At 50.9% G+C, this 24,794-nt stretch overlaps 3 protein-coding genes across 4 annotated transcripts; 2 read left to right on the top strand and 1 right to left on the bottom strand.

Annotated features, from left to right (window-relative positions):
- The first annotated feature begins 682 nt into the window (after window positions 1-682).
- On the top strand, window positions 683-4,355 carry ZNF48 (zinc finger protein 48). 2 transcript variants are annotated; one of them, XM_012764229.2, is made up of 3 exons: window positions 683-806; window positions 1,009-1,102; window positions 2,256-4,355. In XM_012764229.2, exons 2-3 carry the CDS (start codon window positions 1,024-1,026, stop codon window positions 4,037-4,039), a joined length of 1,863 nt encoding a protein of 620 aa, XP_012619683.2. In that variant the 5' UTR covers window positions 683-806; window positions 1,009-1,023; the 3' UTR covers window positions 4,040-4,355. The 2 variants fall into 2 exon arrangements, with proteins under 2 accessions (XP_012619683.2, XP_012619682.2); XM_012764228.2 differs by having other exon boundaries at window positions 709-806; window positions 1,009-1,135.
- A 6,093-nt stretch (window positions 4,356-10,448) lies between these two features.
- ZNF771 (zinc finger protein 771) lies at window positions 10,449-19,064 on the top strand. The gene is made up of 3 exons (XM_012764235.2): window positions 10,449-10,814; window positions 11,179-11,328; window positions 17,990-19,064. Exons 2-3 carry the CDS (start codon window positions 11,188-11,190, stop codon window positions 18,800-18,802), a joined length of 954 nt encoding a protein of 317 aa, XP_012619689.1. The 5' UTR covers window positions 10,449-10,814; window positions 11,179-11,187; the 3' UTR covers window positions 18,803-19,064.
- Window positions 19,065-21,514: 2,450 nt separating this feature from the next.
- DCTPP1 (dCTP pyrophosphatase 1) lies at window positions 21,515-24,566 on the bottom strand. The gene is made up of 3 exons (XM_012764237.3): window positions 24,409-24,566; window positions 23,621-23,731; window positions 21,515-22,011 (listed from the first exon to the last, which is right to left on the bottom strand). Exons 1-3 carry the CDS (start codon window positions 24,507-24,509, stop codon window positions 21,711-21,713), a joined length of 513 nt encoding a protein of 170 aa, XP_012619691.2. The 5' UTR covers window positions 24,510-24,566; the 3' UTR covers window positions 21,515-21,710.
- Window positions 24,567-24,794: the final 228 nt, after the last annotated feature.

Genomic DNA, 24,794 nt, shown 5'->3' with positions numbered 1-24,794 from the left:
CTCCTGTATTTTTGGTGGGCCGCTGTCCTCTCTGATTCAGGGTTCTTTTGCGTTAGAATTTTGCCAGTCTCTGGCTCAGTGTCTCCCCCCAAGTCTGATTCCATCTGCCTGCCTCTCCCCAAGGGCATTTCACCTGGCGTCTGCCTCTAGGTCCTGTTCCTGCCTCGGTCTCCCCCAGCCCAGCCCAGCCCCCACTCCCACCCCCACCCCGGCCCTCGGCCTCTCCGACCAGCCCCGCTTTGTTTCCCGAGTCTCCGCGCCCCGCCCCGCCCCGTCTGGGGTCTCCACCGCCCTTTGTCTGTCTCGGTCTCTCCCCCACCCCCTTCCCAGGGTCGGTCTTTGGATCCCTCTTTCTTTGTCTCTCCCGGACTGGGGTGGCTGGCGCTGTCGGCGAGCCCGGGAGGTCGGCGCGGGTGGCCCGAGACGCAGCAACAATTTGGGAGAGTCTTCGGCCCTTATCACCAGCTGCAGCCCAGGAGGCACACGGTTAATACCACCGAGTTCGGGCCGCTGTCCTCCGCTTAGAGTAGCCCTCGCGACCGCACGCCGCCGCCCGCCGGCCACCGAGCTCCCGCAGAGGCGGGCGGCCCCCGCAAACGCGCAGCTCCTCCAAGGTCCTAGAGCGGCTCCGTGCGCCCGGCGCTTCCGCTTCCCGTCCCCGCCCCCGGCGGCCGCCCCCGGGTCCGAGCCCCCTCCCGGTTTGGCGCGGAGCCCGCATCCCGGAGCCGCCGGCGGCTTGGGCACCCGCGCCCCGCCGAGGAGCTCTGGAGCGCGCTGGGGTGGCGGCGCCAGAGGTGGCTGGCAAGGTGAGCGGGGCGGCTGCGTGCGGGAGGAGCAGCGGTGCAGGGGCGGCCGGCGGCGCGGGCGGGGGTCACCGGGAGCCGCGCCTCGCGCCTACGACCCGACGCTGCCCGGTGCTCGCGCCGGCCGGCAGAGGGCAGCGGCAGGGCGCCGCGGGCCACACATGGCTGTGTGACCTCAGGATTATGTGGCTGTCCTCTTGCTCAGGGCGGCGTGCCGGCGATGGAGCGCGCGGCAGAGCCCTGGAGCCGGGATCTCCATGGCCGGGAGGAGAGGGAGCAGCTGAGAGGCGCCCGCACAGGTGAGGGCCACGGCCGCGCGCAACCATGGACAGGTAATGGCCGGGTGGAATCTCCGGTGGTGCTGGGCTGTGCCCGGCTGAGACTACGAAAAATCGAGCAGGAGCTATGCCTTCAGAGAGAGAGGGGGGAGGGGAGCAAAAACCGAGGGAGGGAGCTTATGCTTTTGGGCACCTACTGTGTGCGGGGCGTGAGGGGCATCTTCTCAAGGACTCTCCCCTCCCCCACAGTCTTCAGCATCCTCCCCGCCTCTGCCCTACTTCAGGACTTATTCTGTCTCATCCTGGCAATTGCAAGAGCCTCCCCTCTGCCCTTTTCTCTCCAGCGATGTACTCTGCAGCCAGATTGATCTAAGTCCAGATCTCATCCTGTCTCTATTCTGAAAAGCTTTCTGTAGCTCCTCTCTGTCTACTCATTAAAAGCCTTAGCCTAGTGTTCATTCCAGACCGTACACGCTCAGGCTAGTCCCAGCGTCTTTTCCCGGCGCTGCCTTCCATTCCTCTCCGCGATTTTCTCTCTGCTGTGCATGCTGGTTCCTATCTCCTTATCTCCTCTCTCTCATGACAACACAGTTTTTCTGAACCCATAATTATAATTACTGATACTTTATCTTATCTCTCCTACCAACAGATATGTGTCTAAGTCCTCTCAGGTACTCGGTAATTGAAGGTAATTTAAGTGATAAATTACCTATATAACAAGATGCAATAGAAGTAGTAAGTCGCAGGTTTTCCAAATACAGATAAAATAATGTCATGATTAACACAGGCTTGGGCGTCAGACCTCAGTTAGAAACCAGGCTTTGTTACCATACCTTCTAACTTCTATAACCTCAAGCAAGTGACTTAAATTCCTTTGAGTCTCCATCCCTATATAAGTAAAATGGGGATAGTAATAGTATTATTTCATAGGATTGTTTGCAAGACTTTAATGCTTAGTTCAATGATTGGCATGTATTAAGGGCATAGTAAAAGGAAGTTATTATTATTATTGAGAGGCACAAATAATAAATACTCCAGAAGTTCAGAGGAGAGAGAGTGAGAAAGATAGATTCTCATGACCACAGATTGTCAAGAAAGTCTTCCTGGGTCGTTACTATCAAAGATAAGGGCTGAGCCAAAGGGCGGGGTCTACAACTCCCTTTTCTTTCCCCAGGTCTAGGGAGTGAGAATGTGGAGATTTCTCAACCGGATGAGTTTGAACATACACCACAGGATGAAGATTTGGGGTTCAAAGAAGAAGATTTGGCCCCAGGTCATGAAGTAGGAAGTGCTTCTCTCAAACCGGAAGGTATCCAGACATGGGATGACTTATGGGTCCAGAGAGAGGGACTTGGAAAGCCTCAGCCTCAGGATAGAGGCCCCCGGCTCCTGGGAGAACCACGCTGGGGCCAGGCTAGTAGTGATCGGGCTGCCGTGTGTGGCGAGTGTGGCAAGAGCTTCCGGCAGATGTCAGATCTGGTGAAACACCAGCGGACCCACACAGGGGAGAAACCCTACAAGTGCGGGGTCTGCGGCAAGGGCTTTGGGGATAGCTCTGCCCGTATCAAACACCAGCGAACTCATAGTGGTGAGAAGCCCTACAGAGCCCGGCCACCAGCCCAGGGTCCCCCAAAGATTACTCGGCCCCGAATCCCTGCAGGTGAGCGCCCCACTATCTGTGGTGAATGTGGCAAGAGCTTCCGGCAGAGTTCTGACCTGGTGAAGCACCAGCGGACGCACACGGGTGAGAAGCCCTACAAGTGTGGCATCTGTGGCAAGGGCTTCGGCGATAGTTCTGCCCGTATAAAGCACCAGAGAACACACCGGGGGGAGCAGCACCCCCGGCCAGTGGTGCCCCGACGGCAGCCCTCTCGGGCAGCCACAGCAGCTGCACAGGGACCCAAGGCCCAGGACAAGCCATATATCTGCACTGATTGTGGCAAAAGGTTTGTGCTCAGCTGCAGCCTCTTGAGCCACCAGCGCAGTCACCTGGGGCCCAAGCCCTTTGGCTGTGATGTGTGTGGAAAGGAGTTTGCCCGGGGCTCAGACCTGGTGAAGCACCTACGGGTGCATACAGGAGAGAAGCCCTACCTATGCCCTGAGTGTGGCAAAGGCTTTGCTGACAGCTCTGCCCGAGTCAAGCACCTCCGCACCCACAGTGGCGAGAGGCCTCACGCCTGTCCAGAATGCGACCGCACCTTCAGTCTCAGCTCCACCCTTCTTCGCCACCGCCTCACACACATGGAGCCCCAAGACTTCAGCTTCCCAGGCTACCCCCTAGCCCCCCTGATCCCCAGCCCACCCCCACCTCCTCTTGGTACCAGCCCCCCTCTGACTCCTAGAAGCCCTTCCCACTCGGGTGATGGGCCCTTTGGCCTGCCTGGCTTGGAGCCAGAGCCCAGGGGCCCCCAGGCTGGGGAGCCACCTCCACCACTGGCAGGCGACAAGCCCCACAAGTGCCCTGAGTGTGGCAAGGGCTTCCGCCGAAGCTCTGACCTGGTGAAACACCATCGTGTGCACACAGGGGAGAAACCCTACCTCTGTCCTGAGTGTGGAAAGGGTTTTGCTGACAGCTCAGCCCGAGTCAAGCACCTCCGCACCCACCGTGGTGAACGGGCCCGGCCACCACCACCATCCACTCTCCTGCGGCCACATAACCCACCTGGCCTAGCACCCACAGCCCCTCGACCCCGAGTTCGGGCCCAACCTTCTGGACCCAGCCAGCCCCATGTGTGTGGCTTCTGTGGGAAGGAGTTCCCGCGGAGCTCAGATCTGGTCAAACATAGGCGCACACACACTGGGGAGAAGCCATATAAGTGTGCCGAGTGTGGCAAGGGTTTTGGTGACAGTTCTGCCCGCATAAAGCACCAGCGTGGGCACCTAGTCCTAAGGCCTTTTGGGATAGGGGATGGTAGGACAAGGCCCCTCAAGGAGGAGCCACCAGTAGGACTGGAATGATGGGGTCCAGGGAGGGTGGAGGCCCAGGTGACCAAAGGGAGGGTATCTGCGGCTTAAGCAGAGAAGAAAGGGCCTGGGAGGTGGTGGGAGGGAGAAGGAGGGGGAGAAATGGGAGAAAGGAGTGAATAGATAGAAATAGAGATTGGAGCCAATAACCTTGAAGCTCAGGAAACTGTCCTGGCTGGGCTCAGTCAGGACCTTGCCAGTATGGGCTATACCCCCAGTGTCTAGATCACTGCCTAGCACACAGTTGGCACTCAATAAATACTTGTTGAATAAATAAACTGGCCTTAGCCTGAGGACTCTTAACCCTAAATTCTTGCTGCCTCTTAATCTATTAAGAATGGATCTCTCCCAACACACCGTGAAGCAGGGTTAATTTAACCTTATGAACGTTAGCAGTGGGACTTCTGGAATTTAAGGTGATGGAATGAGGCAGGGGCATCTTGGTCATTCTGCTGTGGCAAGTGTTGCTGTGTGGTAGGTAGTACCCACCCCTAACCTCAGGCCACTGGACCTGGTCTTAGTCAGGAAGGGCACTCTTGGACAGAGCCCAGATCTATATGCCCTCAAGGATCCCAACCCACCATGACACTTGGACACTGGCAGAGACAGAAGGAGCACTCATGGCATCCAGTGTGGATGCCAAGCCCAGGTTCTTGTGGACACCAGCAGAGACCAGCTGGCTGGGAGAAGGAAGGAGTGGACCAAGGAGGGGCCTGAGAGGCCAGGGAAGCTCCAAGACTTGACAGCCACAATAACACATGTCTCTTGCCAATAAACTTCTTGTCTGAGGCTTGGACTTGTGTGTGTGTGTGTGTGTGTATGCATGCATGGCAAGGGTTGAGAAAGGTGTAGAGGGGCTGCTACAGGCAAAACCCTCAAGCCATGTGTAAATTTGTGTGGGTCCCTTGCCCTCTTTGAGCCCATTAAACAAGGAGGTTGTCTTAGCATAGCCACTTTCCAGCTCTGACATCCGATTCAAAAACAGCCACCAGCTCCGTCAACTGGTGCCCCAGGCCTAAGGTCTGGCTGCCCACAGGCGCCACCTACACTACAGTCTCAAGTAGGACCCTTAAAAGGGAAAGTGTGAGATACCGTGGAGAGCAAGCAACACCGAAGAGGGATGGGGTGTTCAGGGATCGCTGTTGCTATGGCAACGGCTACCCAGAGAAATGTTGCAGAGCCTTAGTCTGGTACAGGAGCAGAAGGCCGGACATTTGTACCTCTTACAGGGACCTCAGGAAGCCCCGCCTCCCTGACACCCTTTTTTATGTATCGAGAAAAAGTCATTTAGCTGCACAGCCCAAAGGAGGAGCAAATAGCATGCCTCTATTCCCGGGAAAAGCCAACTGTATTTCCCAGCTCCTGCGGGTCCTCGGGAGTGGGACTCCAATTCACAGCGTTTCCCGAGAGAGCGCCAGTAGGAAGGAAGGAGAGAGAGGAACTGGCTTGATTGGCCAGGGACAAAAAAGACCAGAGCGGTTCACCAAGCTAAGCAATGAAGTACACAATGGCTTTGCAAGTTCACACGTCCCAGCGTCTCAGTTTATCGTGTGGGAATAGTCCCTGGATAGAAGTTCTCGCGAGATCTTATTCATTGACCTGTTCACTAGAAACCCCAAAAGGCTCCTGCAGTGCAGTTCCTCCCGATCCTCCCACCCTTTTCAAGTTCTAAGTTCCTAGAACTTTCCGACAGGGGCTGGGACATCTTGACAGCTTCCGCCCCTAAGCACACACGAACCTATTGGCCTGAATGGAGCCCTTTTGCTGCTTTTGGAAGATCCTCCCTGCTGGTTTCCCTGTCTCCCTTCCCTACCAGTTTGACTTCCTAGCTGGCCTGCAGTGAACTCTGTAAAATTACATTTGGCCATGTCACTCCCCCATTAAAATCCCTGCCGAATCTCCACAGGCCCTCTGTAAAGCATAACGGCTTAATTGGCATTCAAGGCTTTCTACTTGTGTAATTTCAGCCTTGTGCCTCTTAAATGTTTCCTTTCCTTGGAATGCTCTTCCACTCCCCCTTGTGAACTCTCCTGTCAAAATACCTCAAGCATAACTTCCTCCCAGAAGGCCTTCCCTGACTCCAGCCTGGGTTAGAATCCTCTTCTGTGCGCACCCCCTATCTGAGCACATTGAGAGCTTCTTGAGGCTAATTGGTCACTCACTCAACAGCATTACCTACTGAGTGCTGGGCACTGGGGATAGAAAGATAAGACAAAGTCCCTGCACTGTTTTGTTTGGTTTGGTTATTTATTTTTTTCCTAAGAGATAGGGTCTTGCTCTGTTGCCAAGACTGGAGTGCAGTGGCACAATATAGCTCACGGCAGCTTCAAACTCCTGGGCTCAACTGATCTTCCTACCTCAGTCTCCTGAATAGCCAGGACTACAGGCACGTGCCACATGCCCAGCTAATTTTTTTTTTTTTTTTTTTTTTTTACTTTTGGTAGAGATAGAGTCTCGCTATGTTGCTCAGGCTGGTCTTGAACTCCTGGCCTCAAGCAATCCTCCTGCCTCAGCCTCTCAAAGTGCCTGGCCTGCCCTCAGTTTTCACTCAGAAGACAGACATTGAACAAATTACAAGTGTAGTGAGGCCTATCCAGGAAGCATACATGCAGGAGAGAATACCAAGTGATCCAAAGGCATCTCCAAAGAAGTGGCAATTATGTTGAGATCTAAGGTTGAGTTGGAGTAAGCTGTGAAGGAGGAGGTAGAGATGGGAAATGGAGTGTTTTAGGCAGAATAAAGAGTATGCATCAAGTCCTTGGGGATTCCAGAACTGAAGGAAAGGTGTAGTGAGGCTGCAGGCACCTAGTGAAAGGCAGAGTAATGAGGATTCAGATATAGACTTCTACATTCAACTTTCTACCTCCCAGTCCTAACTGGGGCCTGGCACGCACAGGCCTCCCTAAATGCTTTGAAGGGTGTCCGTGAAATATGGTATGCTCTTCAGTAGAGTTTACAGTTCCATAAACTGCTACCTCCTTGTCAATCTGGCAAATTCCCATTCATTCTTAGGCTTTTTTTTTTTTTTTTTTTTTTTTTACAGATGGGATCTTGGCATGTTGCCCAGGCTGGAGTGCAGTGGCTATTCACAGGCATGATATCAAACTCCTGGGCTCAAGGGATCCTCCTGCCTTAGCTTTCTGAGTAGCTGTGACTACAGATACATGGCACCACACCCAGTTAATTTTTTTATTTTTTGTAGAGATGGAGACTTGCTGTGTTGCCCAGGCTGGTCTCAAACACCTGGCCTCAAGCTATCCTCCCACTCAGCCTCTCAAAACACTGGAATTACAGGCATGAGCCACTGAGCCCAGCCATTTTTTTTTTTTTTTTTGAGACAGAGTCTCGATCTGTCACTGGGGCTAGAAGCTAGAGTGCCATGGCGTCAGCCTAGCTCACAGCAACCTCAAACTCCTGGGCTCAAGTGATCCTCCTGCCTCAGAATCTGGAGTAGCTGGGACTACAGGTGTGTACCACCATGCCTGGCTAATTTCTTGCTCTTGTTTAGGCTGGTCTCGAACCCCTGAGCTCAAGGGGTCCTCCTACCTTGGCCTCCCAGAATGCTAAGATTACAGGTGTGAGCCATTGTGCCCAGCCTTTACTTTTTCTTTTCTTATTTAATCACAATCTTCTTTACTAGGCTATGAGATTCTCAAGAACAGGATCTAGATCCAATTGCACATTGGTACCTATACATGTCTGTAGAGCAAATGAATGGAACCCTTTTCCTTCCCTGTGCAGTACCTGTTCCACACAGCAGGAGGCTCTTTGCAGCTGGGATTTTCACTGCCCCAGAGGCAGGCTCCCTGCTGTCTCCTTACTGATTCTCTCTGAATCAAGACCAGAGGTCCTAGAGGTGGAGTTCTGGCCCTAATGGGCCCCTTGCCTACCTTTCCTCCCTTTCCCCTGCTACGTTTCCCCTTGTTGTATGCTTGTATGCTGAGATCCAGCCACACAAGCCTTCTTTCTGTTCCTCAAACACAACAAGCTTATGCCTCAAGGCCTCTGCAGTTCTGTCTCAAGCACTCTTCTTCCAGATTTTCAAATGGCTAACCTATTCTCATCATTCAAGGTTCATCTCAAAGTTTATTTCCTCAGAGATGCCTTCCCTGCCCATGTTAAAGAAGCCCCCCAAACATAGCCACCCCTTATTGTATCATCTTATCCTATTTTCCTCATTGTACTTATCTGAAATTATCTTGTTGTTTTTTTTTTGAGACAGAGTCTCACTCTGTTGCCTGGGCTAGAGTGCCATGGCGTTAGCCTAGCTCACAGCAACCTCAAACTCCTGGGCTCAAGCAATCCTCCTGCCTCAGCCTCCTGAGTGGCTGGGACTATAGGCATGTGCCACTATGCCCAGCTAATTTTCTCTCTATATATTAGTTGGCCAATTAATTTCTTTCTATTTATAGTAGAGATGGGGTCTCGCTCTTGCTCAGGCTGGTTTCCAACTTCTGACCTCGAGCAATCCTCCGAGCAATCCTCCTGCCTCGGCCTCTCAGAGCGCTAGGATTACAGACATGAGCCACTGCGCCCTGCCTGAAATTATCTTGTTTACTTATTTGTTTACACTTTTTATATCCTTAGAAGTGCCACTGGAGCCAAGATTTTTGTGTTTTGTTTACTACTGCATCTCTAATACCCAGAATGCTGAGAGGCACACAGCAAGACTAACAGCTTGATCAGGGAATGAACACAATCAAAGTGGCTTTGGAGTATCTAGGGTATCTGTGAGTATACAGGCATATGCCCCCTTCTCTAAATTTGAGTAGGTGTAATCTCACTGTCCACATTATGGGCTTTGCCTGACTGAGGCTCAGGTTTGAGTCCTGGCTCTACCGATTTCCTCTGTAACTTCATTCCTGAGAGAGAATTTGAGGCATAGAAGAGCACCAGCTTGGGACATGCTGCTTGCCAGTTATGCGACTGAGCAAATTATTTAACCTCTCTAAACTTTGGCTTCCTCATTTATCAAATGGAGGTAATATAGGAATTGTAAGCCCTTACTGAATGGTATTTCTCTTTTCCTTCATCAATTCTGAATCTTAGTTGCCCCATTCATAAAATGGCAGAATTAGATATCTGCTTATTCAAAAAAAGTGGGAAATACAGATGTATATATGAAATATCCCTTTTTTTTTTTTTTTTTAGACAGAGTCTCACTTTGTTGCCCAGGCTAGAGTGCTGTGGTGTCAGTCTAGCTCACAGCAACCTCAAATTCCTGGGCTCACATTTGTACCCCCATAATATGCTGAAATAAAAAAAAAAAAATAGGCTGGGCGGGGTGGCTCACGCCTGTAATCCTAGCTCTCTGGGAGGCTGAGGCGGGTGGATCATTTGAGCTCAGGAGTTCGAAACCAACCTGAGCAAGAGCAAGACCCTGTCTCTACTATAAATAGAAAGAAATTAATTGGCCAACTAATATATATAGAAAAAATTAGCCGGGCATGGTGGCGCATGCCTGTAGTCCCAGCTACTTGGAAGGCTGAGGCAGAAGGATTGCTTGAGTCCAGGAGTTTGAGGTTGCTGTGAGCCAGGCTGATGCCATTGACACTCACTCTAGCCTGGGCAACAAAGTGAGATTCTGTCTCAAAATAAAATAAAATAAAATAAAATAATTCCTGGACTCAAGCGATCCTGCTGCCTCAGCCTCCGTCCGGAATAGCTGAGACTACAGGCATGCGCCACCATGCCCGGCTAATTTTTCTATATATTTTAGTTGGCCAATTAATTTCTTTCTATTTTTTTAGTAGAGACGGGGTCTCTGCTCTTGCTCAGGCTGGTCTTAAACTCCTAACCTTGAGTGATCTGCCCACCTCGGCCTCCCAGAGTGGTAGGATTACAGGCGTGAAATATCTCAATTTTTAAATGATGTAAATAAAACTTTGTAAAAGACTTGTTTTGTTTTGAAACTAATTTGTAAAAGTAAAAATACCCTGAAGGCCAAACAATATACTTCAGTATTCTGGGGCTACTAATTTTCCATCTGGGCTACTGATTGTCAAGGTGCCAGGATACCCTTACTGTGTAATTAATTTAGGCAACTTGGTTTACCTCCATGAACTTCAATTAGCTCATCTGTAAAATGGGCCCATGATCCATCGTTGTGCAGACAAAATGAGACCAGGCGGGTAAAACGCTGAGAACTCTGGCGCGTAGTAGGCACAGCACACTTTAAACGGCAGCGGCAGCTAGAGCAACTGTTGATTTGGGTAGCATGTATTCAAGCAGCAAGGTATCTCAGAGGCCGGGAGACTGAGAAGGCGACGCCAAGAAAGAAGGAGAAAAAACAGCAGGGGAAGAAAAGAGAGGGAAGGGAAGAAGTGAGGAGGCAACAGGGTCCGCCCTCCAGGCGGGGCGCCAGCGAGAGGCCCAGGCCAGGGCGGCAGCGCACGTGGCCTGTTGCGGGTGGAGCATACGCACTGGCCGCAGCGGAGACTTCTGAGCGGCCCACAGGAGACAAGCAGTGAGGGCAGGTTAGAACCCGGCTTCGAGGACCTTGAACACCGGACTTGGGCGGCTCCAGGTCCTTGGGAGCCGGGGGACAGCAAGGGCGCGGGATCCGGGCTCATAGCCCTCCCCGGGCAGTTTGGGTCGGACGCCTGGGTCCTCCAGGCCCCTCCCTCAGGGGGCGGGGCTCGGCGCTCGGACCAATGACCGGCCGTCCCTGGGGCCCCGCCCCCGCCCCGCCCCCGGAGCCGCGGCCTCGCTGAGTGCCCAACCGCCCGGCGCCCAGGCCTGGGCAGCTCGAGCGCCGAACCTTCAGCTGGTGAGTGCGCACCTCCCCCCCACGGGGTTTCCGCCCCATCCCTCCTCCAGCCCGTGCCCTAGCGCTCCGGGTCGCCGACCCAGGTGCCGGGGAGTGACTCAGCGCAAGGAGGGTGGCGACTCGCGGGGGCTGGAGATTCGAACTGCTCGGGGCCTTGAATGCCGGGATGAGTGGGGTGAACGCGAGTCTCAGGAGCAGGTTCCAGGGCAGTCCCGGAGAGTGGAGCCGGGCAGGGGTGGACGGGAAAGGGCCAGACTTGGACACCAGGGCAGGGTGGGAGAAGCCATGGCTGCACCGCCTTGCCTGGGCCAGGGCCATGGTGGGGGGGGCGGGTCTTGAGCTTCTGACCCAGCTCCCGCCTCAGGACACCAAGATGCCTGGTGAACAGCAGGCAGAGGAGGAGGAGGAGGAAGAGATGCAAGAGGAGATGGTGCTGCTGGTGAAGGGTGAGGAGGATGAGGGTGAGGAGAAGTATGAGGTGGTGAAACTCAAGATTCCCATGGACAACAAGGAGGTACGTGTCACAACACACCCTGGGGTCTGTTGCCCCCAGAACTGGTCCAGGCCCAGCCTTCCTCAGACAGAAGCCAGGGATTCTGCCCCTACTGTCCCCTAAATCTCAGATCTAGAACCTCAGGGATGACCCATCCTTCTGCCCCACCGTCCAGGCTTCCATCGTATAAAAGTCACACCTACCGCCCCATGCTGGAGAGTAACCTCCATCCTTGGATCCCCATGGAGCCTGATGTCTAGCAGGAGTAGACTGATGAGTAACCAACTGTGCAGTTACAATCCTGTGTGATGGGTGCAGGCACAGGGGGGTGGCGAAACCCAGAGCTGGGATTAGAGGTGGGGTGGGGGACGTCAGGTTAGGCAACAGTAACAATAGCTAACTCTTGCATAGCATTTGCTATGTGCCAGACACTTATTCTAAGCACCTCACTTCTACCATGCATTTATTCAATTTTACAGGTGAGGAAACTGAGGCCCAGGAGAGTTTGGTAACTGGCCCAAGGTCTCAAAGTTAGTAAAGGGATGGCTTACCTGGTACCAGTAGGAGTGTGAGGGCTGAAGTGGGGTGACTGCCTCAGGCAGAGGAAAGGGCCCTTTTAGAGGCTCAGAGGACTGAGTGGGGCGCTGCAGCAGTGAGGGCAGGTGGTTCAGTCATACTGTGACATGGATGAGGCTGGGTCGTGGATGAAGCTGGGTCATTGGCAGGGTTGGCAGGTCACATAGGGAGTCTGAGTTTTATCCTGAGAGTATCTGAGGGTTTTGAGATCAGAATGTGAGTTAGATTTCCCCATTGGAGACTCTACCTACCACCAAGTATGTTTCTGCTCTCCAGAACCCCACAGGACTCTGGCTGCCCCCAGCCTGAGCAGCCCTGGGTCCTGCTGGAGGGCCAGCTTTCAGGGCCCAGGCTTCTGCTGATTTTTTCCTGCACAGGGGCTGGTTCCCAGGGGAGAAAAGTTCTGCTGCCTTCTAAGAGCCTAGGGGGCTGGGGGAGGCGACTAGCTCCTTAGGCTTCCTTTTCCAGTCTAAATAACAACCTGGTTCTGTTTTTCTCAGACCTCTTTGGCCCATCATCCTAGCTCAGCCTGACTTTTCTGGCCCTGTGGATCCCTTGAGTTCTACCTTTGGCCTATAAGTTAGGAACACAGACTTCAGAGCTTAGTGTGGACTTCCAACTGCATCACTTACCTTGCATCACTTACACAGCTGTGTGACCTTGAGCACCTTTCTTAACCTTAGCCTCAGTTCCCTCATTTGTAAAAGGGAAATTATAATAGCACCTACTTCTTGGAATTGAGGATTGAATGAGTTAAATTGTGTAAAGAGTTAGAAGTGTGTCTGGCACATAAACATTATGTAAATAGTTGCTGTTTTTATTTATGCTGTTATTATTTATTTTCACTAAAGTTCAGGACCCTAGGCTACGTCATCCTTCTGGAGATTTTTTACAGCTCATTTTTATCAGCTCCTGGCAGGGAAGACTGAACATTGGGGACTGGGGAGGCACAGGCAGAGGACTGAGGGTAGACAACTCGAAGCAGTGGGGAAGGCTTCATGGAGATGATTTTTGACTTGGGCCTTGAAGGCTTACTGGGATTTGGTGAATGGAGGAGGAGGAAGGGTGTCCTAGGAGGAGGAAACAGAAAAAGCAAAGGCTCAAAGGAGATTCAACTAGAAAGGTAGCAGGAACCAGGGAGTAAAAGGCCTCAAAAGCCAGGGTAGGACATACTGCTTTAGGTTATGTGATGCCATCAGGAGCCTTAAATCAGGGGCAGGATGTGACTGGATTTTCTATTTAGAAGAATCATTGGCTGTTATGGGGAAACCAGGTCAGGTAAGGCTAGTAGCCTGCTCTAAGGTAGTAGCAGGAGTGATGGAGGGAAGAGGAATGTTTAAGAGCCAGATTTGGACTGGCTGGAGCAGAGGTGGGGGTGGGGTTTGGCATGACTAGTCAGGAAAGGCATGTGGGGCCAGACTGGAAGTGGTATCACATAGCAGTCAGATCCCAACTCCCCCATTTACCAACTTTGGTTTGGCTTTCTTCTCTGTAAAATGGAATAATAAGATCCTCAAATGCCAGCCTGAAAAGTGTCATCAGGGTGACTGGATTTGGAAGACAAGGATAGAACTGAGGATTTCACACACATATCCTGTCAATATTGAGCACTATGCCCACAAGATAGCTCATTAATTTGCTGTAGGCCTCCTGAGCCTCATTTCTCTATCTATAAACTGGTGATCTCAAAAGTGCCTTCCAGTGCTGATATTCAGTGACTCTTACTGGTTACCCAGTCTCATGGCCAATCACTGTCCAGAATAGACCTTAATTAAGCTGCACTCCAGGACTGAGTATTCTCTCTCTGCCTATCAAAAACCAATCTGTCTTTAAAAATATAACTTTCTCTGAGTGCTCCATGCACATCCAAACCTGTCTTTCCCTGGCTTGAGCCCTTGAGTGGTTTTCTGTTTCCCTGAAGATGAAGTCTCAGCTTCTAAGTCTGGCATTCAAAGCTCCTCACTATCTAATCTCATGTCATTCTGGCTTAGTCCATGCAACTCCTATCCCCATTCCCCAGCGTCAGACACACCTGACTCACTCTCACCTCTGATGTTTTGCCCATGTGATCTCAGCACGTAAAATCCTTTCTGCTTTTTCCACTTGCTTTCTCCAGGAGTAGCTCTTCTTTCTTCTAGACAAGGTTTCTTAATCTTTATCATGCATATAAATCACTTGGGGATTTGTTAAAATGATTTTGATTCAGTAAATCTAGGGTGAGACTTGAGATTCTGGATTTCTAACAAGTTCCCAGCAATGCTAATGTTGCTGGTCTGTGGACCACATTTCCTACAGCAAGGAACTAGGGGACTGGGGTCGTGTCTTATAATTTGTATCAAAAAGAAAGAAGATTCTGAACCCTAAAAGTGTCCAGGAGAGGGAGACAAGCCATGTAGGTAACCTCAAACTCTAGTAAATGAGATTGGAATTGCATCATGGGTAAGAGGATAGGTGTTTTGGAAAATGACCCACTTCAAGTTCAAACCCTGGCACATTTATTAGCTGTTTGGCCTTTTGTACTCACTTAACTCCTGAGTCTTCTTTCCTTATTTATAAAACAAGGCTAAGGTACCTAACCCAAAGGATCATGAGAATTTAAAATAAGAACCTGAGTAAAAAGCACTTAGCACAGTTCTTGGCACATTAGTGAGTGTTCAGTAAATGGCAGTTGTTGTTATTATTAATTAGAAAAGTAGTGGCCGAGGAGGAAACTGGGATGTTTACCCTGGTTAAAAAATATTTCAGCAGGAAGACAAAATCACTAACTTCAAATACTTGGATTATTATTACACTGTATAATATCTCCACAGTACCCTCTTGTTACAGTGAAAATATCATTCTAATTTTTAAACCTAACAGTTGTAGAATTTAAGACATGTCAGGGCCATTAATGATCACCTAGTGTGGTATTTGCCAAGTTTCAGTCATGTGCGTCGCTCATGTGTTATACTCACATTATTTATTAATGCTTTTCTTTAAATAGATTCACATTGTTTTCTTAAATAAATTTACCTTCATCTAAACAATAATAGTGATGAAATTGTGGGTTTCATGTGATCTAATGTTTTCCTAATATCCATGAAAATAAATATATAATAATTATAATGAGATAAAAGTTTGCCCACATACCCCCTCATACCTCAAGTTGGGAAATTTTTATCTTACCTAGCCTACCTAACCTTTGTCAGGACACTGAGGCAGGGGACTTTAAGATTTGCCCAGGGTCTTAATGAGTAAAACTCAGCCTCTCTTACCAAGATTCTTCCTTGGGCACCCAAAGCCCCTTCCTTCCCCTGGGCTAGAGACACTGAGGATACTTGTGCAGAGAATTTCTTTTTCCTGAGTCCTTGAACCCAGCATGAGGAAGTTCTTAGGCTGTCCAAAGTCACCTTAAAGAAGGATGCCAAGGAAATATGTGCCAGAAAAATGTAGATATAATGAGAAAAGTTCTCTCCACAATGGCTGATGTGTTGAAATAAACCAACAGATGTCAAAACCAGGGTGAGACTGGAAAGCGTGACCTTGAATTCAGACTGCCAAACCTGCTGTGGGAGTTTCATGATTTAAAGTATCAAGTTGTATTTTAACCTTGAATCCCTCTTGGAGAGCCAGGGACTTGGAGTCCAGTCTCTGTCACATCTTGGCTGTCTGAATTCAGAGAAGAGTATATAGCCTGTTGGTGAAAGGAAGGCACTCTGAGTCCATATTGACTCCCACTGGCTATGTGAATTTAATCTCCCTCAGCCTCGGCTTTTTCAGCTATCACAAGAGATAACACCTGACTCAAGGGGATGACAGAGGACCTAATAATGTACATATAGTAGTGCTGTCAAAGCTTAACACTGATACTCATTATTGCTATTATCATTGTTACCCTTGTATATACTGTTTAGACCAGTATATATCCCCCTTGGTTGGTTGCTAATTTCCCAAATTGCCCTGTTTTTCAGCTTCTGAGTTGATTACCAAAAGCGGATGCCTTTTGACAAAGGGTCTTGAAGGCCTTGAAGTTGCCCTCTTGCAGCTTCAGAAAGAGAAGACCCTATTGTTCTCTAGTTGTCACTTACCCTCTCTTAACCCGTTTCGTCATCTGTAAAATGGGGATGGTGATAACTACCTTGCGGAGATCGGATACAGGAGAAGCTAACACTGTCATGCCCTTAGTATATGTCACGTATTTAATTTGGTCATGAATTAATGTTCTTAACTGCTTGGCCCACAATAGATACTCAACATCACTTGCTGGGATGAATGTTCTCTTTTCTAAGAAGGGAGCAACGTGCCCTCAATATTCTTCTTCGCTCTTCTGAGTACAAAATGCTTTCCCGTCACCTGCCTCTTACCAAGCATTTCTTTCCTTTTTCTGGTTTTATCTCTAGTAGCCCAGACCTCACGCATTTCAAGTTTTTTTTCATTTCAGACCTCAGAATAGCATTTGGCTTTTACCTTTGCCTTTTTCTTCACAGCTTAAAACATGATAGGTGCTTGCTCTTCAAAGTTGATTGAAGAGTTTGGATTCGGTCCTGGTCTGGCTTCCAAGATGCCACTCTCCAGGCTCTCCTCACTTCCTGGCTGCTCATCATGCTGCCACAGGTGTTCTCTGCCCATTTCTTGGGTGATCTCATCCAGTCTCAAGGCTTTAAAACCCATCTGTAGGTTTGACAGTTTTTCAATTAACATCTACAGCCTAGGCCTCACACCTGAGCTCCAGATGTGTCAAGAAGTGAAGATACAGTTCAAAACAGATCTCAACTTGCTCTCCCACCATCCTCCTCTGTAAATGGCAGCTCCACCTTTGCAGATGCTAGGCTCCAACACCTTGGAGTCATTTAGGCTCCTCTTTTTCTTTACACCCTACATTTAATCGGTTATTCAATCAGTTATCTCATACTGCAAAATAGATCCAGAAGCCAACCACTTCCCACCACCTCCACTTTCCACTTGTGTCACCTGAGTCTGAGATACCGTCTTTGCTTGCCAGGTGACTGTAGTAGCCTCCTTCATTGGGCCCCTGCTTCTGCCCTCTCCTTTCCTTCATTTGGTTTTCAACCTACCCCTGCAGCCTGAGGCAGTCTTTTAAAATGTGTCTAATCTGGTGACTTCCCCACTCAAAACCTTCTGACATCCTCTCTAATGGTTCCACATCTCATTTATACTAAAAGCCAAAGTCCCTACTGTGACCCACAAGGCCCTAAGCTTAAGAGATCACCTCCACCACCACCACCACCCCATCCATCACTCTCCCCCTCATGCATTCTGCTTTAACCACTTTTTCTTGCCATTCCTGGAACTCAACAGGTGAACTCCTGCCTATTGAGTTCCTTGCTGTTCCCTCTGTAATGCTCCTTTGAGGGATATCCATGCAGCCTGCTCTTACTTCCTTTAGATCTTTGTTCATGTTACCGTATCACTAAGGTGTCTTGACAGCCCTATTTAAATTTGCAAGATCCCCAATATCAGCATGACTTATCCGTTCTTCCCGAAAGCAGGAATTTTTTAATGCTTTCTTTTTGTTTAATGCTGAACCCCTAGTGCCTAGAACGAGTCTAGCAAGTTACATGCTCATTTTTTTTTTCTTTTTTAAGACAGTCTTGCTCTCTTGTTCTCTCTAGAGTGCTGTGGCATCAGCCTAGCTCACAGCAACCTCAAACTCCTGGGCTCAAGCAATCTTCTGCCTAAGCCTCCCAAGCACCTGGAACTACAGGCCTGCGCCACCACGCTCAGCTAACTTTTTCTATTTTTAGTCGCCCAGATAATTCTTTCTATTTTCAGTAGAGACGGGGTCTCGCTCTTGCTCAGGCTGGTCTGGAACTCCTGACCTCAAGCGATCCTCCCGCCTCAGCCTCTCAGAGTGCTAGGATTACCGGCGTGAGCCACCACGCCCGGTCAAATATTTGTTGAATAAAAAATAGCTAGAATGCACTCAGCACTGTGATATGTGAGTTATAAGTATTATTTAATGCACACAAGCATCCTATGAGGCAGAACTGCTTTCTATTTCACAGATGGGGAACTGAGGCACACAGAGGCGACAGCTTGCGGAGACCCGAGTCTTTGGCTCCGGGTCCTATCGGTCAGGGCTGACCTGTCCCCCCTTTCCCCGCAGGTCCCGAGCGAGACGCCGGCGCAGTCCGCCGACCCGGCGCGCCCCCACGCGTGCCCGGACTGCGGCCGCGCCTTCGCGCGCCGCTCCACGCTGGCCAAGCACGCACGCACGCACACGGGCGAACGGCCCTTCGCGTGCACCGAGTGCGGCCGGCGCTTCTCGCAGAAGTCGGCCCTGACCAAACACGGCCGCACGCACACGGGCGAGCGCCCCTACGAGTGCCCAGAGTGCGACAAGCGCTTCTCGGCTGCCTCGAACCTGCGGCAGCACCGGCGGCGCCACACTGGCGAGAAGCCGTACGCATGCGCGCACTGCGGCCGCCGCTTCGCGCAGAGCTCCAACTACGCACAGCACCTGCGCGTGCACACGGGCGAGAAGCCATACGCGTGCCCAGACTGCGGACGCGCCTTTGGAGGCAGTTCGTGCCTGGCGCGCCACCGCCGCACGCACACGGGCGAGCGGCCGTACGCATGCGCCGACTGCGGCACGCGCTTCGCGCAGAGCTCGGCGCTGGCCAAACACCGGCGCGTGCACACGGGCGAGAAGCCGCACCGCTGCGCCGTGTGCGGCCGCCGCTTCGGTCACCGCTCCAACCTAGCGGAGCATGCGCGTACGCACACGGGCGAGCGGCCGTACCCTTGCGCGGAGTGTGGCCGCCGCTTCCGCCTCAGTTCGCACTTCATCCGCCACCGTCGCGCGCACATGCGGCGCCGCCTTTATATCTGTGCGGGTTGTGGCCGGGACTTCAAGCTACCCGCAGGTGCCACAGCCGCCACTGCCACTGAGCGCTGCCCCGAGTGCGAGGGCAGCTGAGTCGCTGTTCTGTTGCGGCGGCGGGGCTGCGAGTGCCCGGCAGGGCTGGGGAGCGCTGGTACTTAGACCTGCCTGCATAAATCTGGACTCCTGCAGCACGGCACCGGGGCCTGGGAAATGGTGAGACGGCAGGGCAGGCCTGGCTGCCCCGGAACTGTGGGAGGCAGGGAGAATCCCCTACCAGGGTCCCTGGAAACCATACCCACCTTCCCCTCACTATATCCCCTGGGCCCGTGTTAGTGAATAAAGTATTATATCCTCATCCCACCCGTGCCTGTGAGTGAGGTGGGTGGGGAGAGGAAGAAATACGCGTTTCTCCAGACAAGTGTATTGTCCTGGAGCCAAGTGGGGCTAGGAGCCTAAAGGGATTCCTGTTACTGTTTGAGGGGCGGAGAGGTCGTCCCATATTTCGCCCTTATAACCATACTACGAAAGGGGCCATAATTATAACCAGGTCATGATTGAACAGGCACCGTGTTTTGCAGAGCTTGGATTAGGAAGGCATGTGTGACCCATCTTATGGAAGTCTGTCTAGTGAAGGAGACAAACTTTGACACTATGTTAAAGGTTTAAATGCTTAGTTATGTAAACATTAGCTTACTTTCATCCTCAAAACATCTCAAGTAAATATTTTATCTCCACTCTTGCAGATGAGTAGGTAGATACACAGCAAGTGAGCAGTAGAGCAGGCAATTGCAGCCAGTGTCAATTGGAGCTTACCATGGGGGAAGTCAGGCTTTTAGAGGTGATATTTAAGCTGGGTCTTGAAGGTCAAGAAAGAGTTGGGGGTTGGGTGTGGTGGCTCACACCACTAATTCCAGTACTTTGGGAGGCCAAGGTGGATCACTTGAGGCCAGGAGTTAGAGACGAACTTAGGCCTTGTAGCCAGACCCCATCTCTACAAAAATTTTAAAAAGTGGCTAGGTGTGGTCGCACCTGTAATCCCAGGTACTCTGGAGGCTGAAGCAGGAAGATCATTTGAGCCCAGTTCAAGGGTGCAGTGAGCTATGATCATGTCACTTTACTCCAGCCTAGGCAACAGTGAAACCCCATCTCAAAAATTACGGAGAGGGTCCATTAAACTGCATGTCTCCAGGGTGGTGGTGGAATGTGGGGACAAAAAGCAAGGGGGTTTGCAGGAGACACCATAAGGGACCTTGGAAGCAAAGTTAAAGGATCCAAGGCAGCAAAACTCTTAAAGGATTACAGGGGAAGGATGGATGTGATATCCTCAAGGAGCTGGGATTCTCATCCTCAAAGGAGTTAGAGTGGACCTGGGATTGAGGGAAAAGGGATGGGACTGACTTCACTTGTTAGCCTGGGTGACTGCAGGACAGTGTCACTGAGATGGCACAGGATGAGAAGCAGGATAGATGCTGAAGTGGGGGCAATTGTGACACCCCAATCTGGACATGTTGAGTGTGAGATAAAAATGGAGGCATCAGGAATATGATTGGAAATAAGAGATACCATGTCCACAAGAAGGTACCTAAGAAGAGTCTTGAAAAAACAGCCAAAGGTAGGAAGAAAACCAGAAAAGTGTCTCGTCTGGGAAGTCTAGAGGCAAGTGTTACATGAAGGTGGGAGTGGTCAGCTGCTGCTCTGGCATCCTCATTGGTCATGACTCTGGGGGGAAAGTGGTGAGTAGTTTCAGTGGAGGTGGGGTATAAAGGGGAGAATGAGGAGGCAGAGTGGGTGGGTGCAGACAGCCCTGTCAAGAGGCTCAGCTGTCAGCTGTGAAGCATGAGGGAAGTAGCTGGAGGATTGATGGTTTTGTCTTGTCAATAGGGAAGATACTCAAGTATGCTTTACGTGCTGGTGGGAGGGGTGAAAGAAAAGGAAGAGAAGTTGATTACATAGAAGGGAAAGAAGATAACTGAGAAAGAGGGAATGAAATCAGGGATTAGTAAAGGATAAGGTCCCTGTTATGACTGGAGAGGGAGAAAAGTGGGTTTGGGGACATAAAGCTGAAGCAGTCCAATCTGATCCATTGTTTTACCTGGGAAGGTATCTTCCTGCCTCTTCCTTGAGGCAGGTATCTCAGAAAGAGAAGAGATGTGTCTGAGTTCACACACAGGTAAATCATACACACTCAACACTATCTTTAGGTGGAGGGAAGAATAATAAATCAGCCTTGCTGTGGGTAGTCTTCAGTTTTACCAAGGGGCCCAAGTGGAGAGGAAGTCCTGTTATGCCCCACATCAGAGACCCTGATTTGTGACTCTGATTTCTTGCTCTGGGGCCCCTGAAAGTTTTGAGTTAAAAAGGAAAACAAAATATCTGCAAACTTACCAAGTACCTTACTATGTGCCAAACACTGTCCTAAGCACTCAAATAACTCACTTAACCCTTACAACCCTATCAGATATTATTTTCATTTTACAGGTGAGGAAACTGTGCAGAAAGATTAACGTGATGAACATCATTCAGCTTGTTAGTGTCAAAGATGGCATTTGAACCCAGACAGCCTGGCTCCCGAATCTGCACTCTTAACCAATATTACATACAGCACTCAGTCTCTTTTATGGGTCCAGAAGGGGGAAGAACTTACATGAGATCCCACTGGGAATTTGCCAAAAACCAGATCTCTCTGCCCTGTAGGCAGGAGGTACAACAGAGAAACATGGGAATTGAGCTCAAGGCATACCTGGTTCCTCTCTTCAGCCCCTGCTGAGACAAAGCCCCCTTGGTAGTCAAGGAAGAATCTAGAAGTTGTTGCCCCAAACTGTTTTATTGGGAGAGAAAACACCAAGAGGCTATCTTCTGGAGGCTCCTGGGCCTCACACCTTAGGCAGTGGGGTCCTCAGGCCCATGGTCTATTAGAAAAAGGCTAAAGCATGGTTCCATGGCCAGGCCACCCTCGGCTCTTCAGATGCCATGCTGAATTACAGGTCCTGTGTCCATGTTTTTAAGTTGAGACTTGGCCTGTGGACTCACGGACAAGCTCTGCAGGCCCCACAGCCTGGTCTTCAGAGACAGCCCCATGAGATAATTCTGTATACTTTCTGGCAGAGCCACGGGACAGATGGGCTGGGTAGCGTCGCCGGTTGGTGTCCATTTTGGAGAGCACTGCTTGGGGCAAATCCACATGGCAGCGAGCAGCTAATGCCACTAGGTAGATGAGGACATCACTAAGCTCTTCTTGAAGGGCTGCCCGTTCCTTGGGGGGCCACGCTTGGGGACCAGGCTTGTCATCAGGCTTCCACTGACTGGGGGTGGAACACAGAGAGACAAACACACAGTTGCTAGCTAGGACAATGGGCTCTGTCTCCCTTAGGGCATCCCAGTCCTTGTAGCAATAAACTCCCACCTCCCAGTGGGTTCTTCCAAGGACAACCCAACCCATCTGGACCCTGGGAAGAGTCGATAGGGAAGAGACCCCAACAGATAATACCTGGACATCTGTGACTCTTCCTGAGCCAAGGAATGGCCAAAAGAACATTTCGCTTGTTGAGACAAAACTTTGAGACCCAATTCTGCTTCTCTGCAGCCCTAGCACCTGCCACCCAGACCAAACCTCGGACATGGACCACTGCAGAAGCCTCCTAACTCATCTTCTACTCTTGCCCATAACAATCTTTTAAAAGCACAAATGACATTTTGTCCCTTTCCTGCTTAACTTCCCCACCCCAACCCACCCCCAACTGTGCTTGAAATAAGATCTAAACTCCTGACAATGCCCTCAGGTCCTACATGAGCTGACCCCAGCCTTTTCCAATGTCATTGTCCACCACTCTTTCTCCCCACCTAAAATCACTCTTTTTCTGCCTTGCAAACAGGCCAAACTGTCACAGGGCCTTTGCTCCCTCTGCCTTGAATCCCACCCAACCTCCCCCGGCCCCAATCTTTCCCATGGCTGGCTCCTTCCTATTTTTCAGGTCTTAGCTCTGCTCTGATGTCACCTCCTTAGAAAAGCCTTCTCCCTGTTACCTCCCACTGTGAAGGCAGGAACTATCTGCCTTGTTCAAGGCTGTACCTCTTGATTCTAAAAGACCTAGCATGCAGCTGAATCCCATAAATCTGTAATGAATGAATGGCTCATCCTCACATCTCTGTGCCCTTGTTTCTCCATCCCCACAGTGACTGCCCTGGTCTAGGCTTCACCACCTCTTGCCTGGTATACACCAGCCTCCTCACTGCCCCATTCTCTCAGTGATCCAGCCAATATACCCTGTAGACACAGTGATCTTTCTGGTGCTCAGATCTGGTCAGGTCTTCTGTCTAAACTCTCCATCACTCTGTAGCCCCAATCCTATCTTTCTGAGTTCATCTCCCACCCCTCTCCTCCACAGCCGTATCACTCACTGGTGTGTATCTACTGAGTGCCTACTCTGTGCTGGGCCTAGGCACTTGGGATACACTAAGAAACAAAACAGATTTAAAAAATTCCTGATTTTTTTTTCCGAAGCTTACACTGAAGGAGTAGCAGATTCTCCTTGAATTTAACTTGCCCTTCCTTTTCTGTCTCACTATCTTTGCAAATGTATTAATAGTTCCCACTGTCTGGAATGCCTCAGGCAGGTCTTCTATAAAACACCTTCCTTTCAGCCCCAGAGGGAGAGGAAAACAAGTGCTGTTGCCACCACTCATTCTTAGACCTGGTTCTGCCTTGCTGTTTTCATACCTTTCTCTCCCAGGAGACTGGGTGCCCCTGGAGGGCAAGGACACTTGAATCACCTCTGTATTCCCAACACCAGGCACAGAGTCTGGCAAGGAGGTAGGGAAACTGAATCCATGAACGTTTGATGATCAAATAATTGCTCCCCTTCCCTCCCCCACAACATGCAGACTCTTCCAGGAAGTCTTCCATCTACTCACAAGAGTTCTGCCAGCTCTCCCACTTCCCCCACCAAGGCCAGGAGGAGGTTCCGAGGCTGGTGGAATTGGTCCCAGTCTCGTTCAGCAGCAAACTCAGCATGGAGGCGTCGGCTGGAATAGGACAAAGAGGTGGAAGTTCAAGTCCCAGGGTTAATGGGGGGGGGGGGGAGGAGATGTAGGGTCCAAGCAGGTACCCCAGTGATATGTAATGGGGGGACAGGACCAGGGGATTGTGCTACTAATTCCTTGGATGGCCTTGAGCGAGTCATTTCTTCTTTATGGAACTTGGCTTCCTCATCCGTAAAATGGGCACGCCCCTGAACCGACCTTAACATCGCCAAACCTAACAATATCATCCTCATTATTCCATCTCCTGCTGCTACTTCTGTAGTTTCCTCTACCTGAATGTCCCTATCTCTGCACATCAAAATCCTACTTATCTTACAGAATGCAGTTCCACTGCCACTTTCCCTAAGAAGCCTTCCTTGATTTCCTCCAGCAAGAAATGTCTCCCACCTCTCAGCACTTCATTTTCCCCTGTGATCCCACCCACTCCTGGAGGACACAGACATTATCGGACGCTGATATAGCCCAAGGGCTGGGCTAAACGAAGGTTCTGGTATTACTGACTAGATGTGCACTGCTGCACCCATTTTACAGAGGAGATTAGAAGGCCGGAACCCGAGCCCCGCTGTTAGCCTTCTTCCCAACCACACGGAGGGCCCCTCCCCCGTCTGAGGGAAACAGCGGGAGATCTCCCCACCCCAGGCTGGGCAAGGACTGCTTACATATCTTCGAGCGTGGGCTCTGGGCTGAAGCTGAACCGGCCGGCAGCAGCAGTGCCCTCTCCCCCCGTGACCTCGCGCATCTCCCCACCAGCCATAGCCATACTGCCCACGCCGCTGATGTCGCGACTGCCCGGGAGGCATGGGCGCCACGCTCCGAGCCCGCCTCTAGAGCCGTTGGCCAATCACGGGTGTCGCCGAGGGCTCTTCCTGGGGCGGAGCCAGAGCAAAGACCAATGGTTTCCGTGGAGTTTGCTACAGCCCGCCCTTACCCAGACTGGACCAATCTGAGGGAGCTTCAAGCGCGCGCTCCTAGGCTCAGGCCCTCGAATTTTCCGCCAGGGTCAAGCATCTTAAAGGTCTAGGTACCAATTTGACCACCACGGGAA

Source organism: Microcebus murinus, chromosome 19 (assembly GCF_040939455.1).
Source record: "Microcebus murinus isolate Inina chromosome 19, M.murinus_Inina_mat1.0, whole genome shotgun sequence".
Taxonomy (NCBI): Eukaryota; Metazoa; Chordata; class Mammalia; order Primates; family Cheirogaleidae; genus Microcebus; species Microcebus murinus.
Note: the sequence above shows the minus strand (reverse complement) of the source record. Positions and strands in the feature narration are given on the sequence as shown.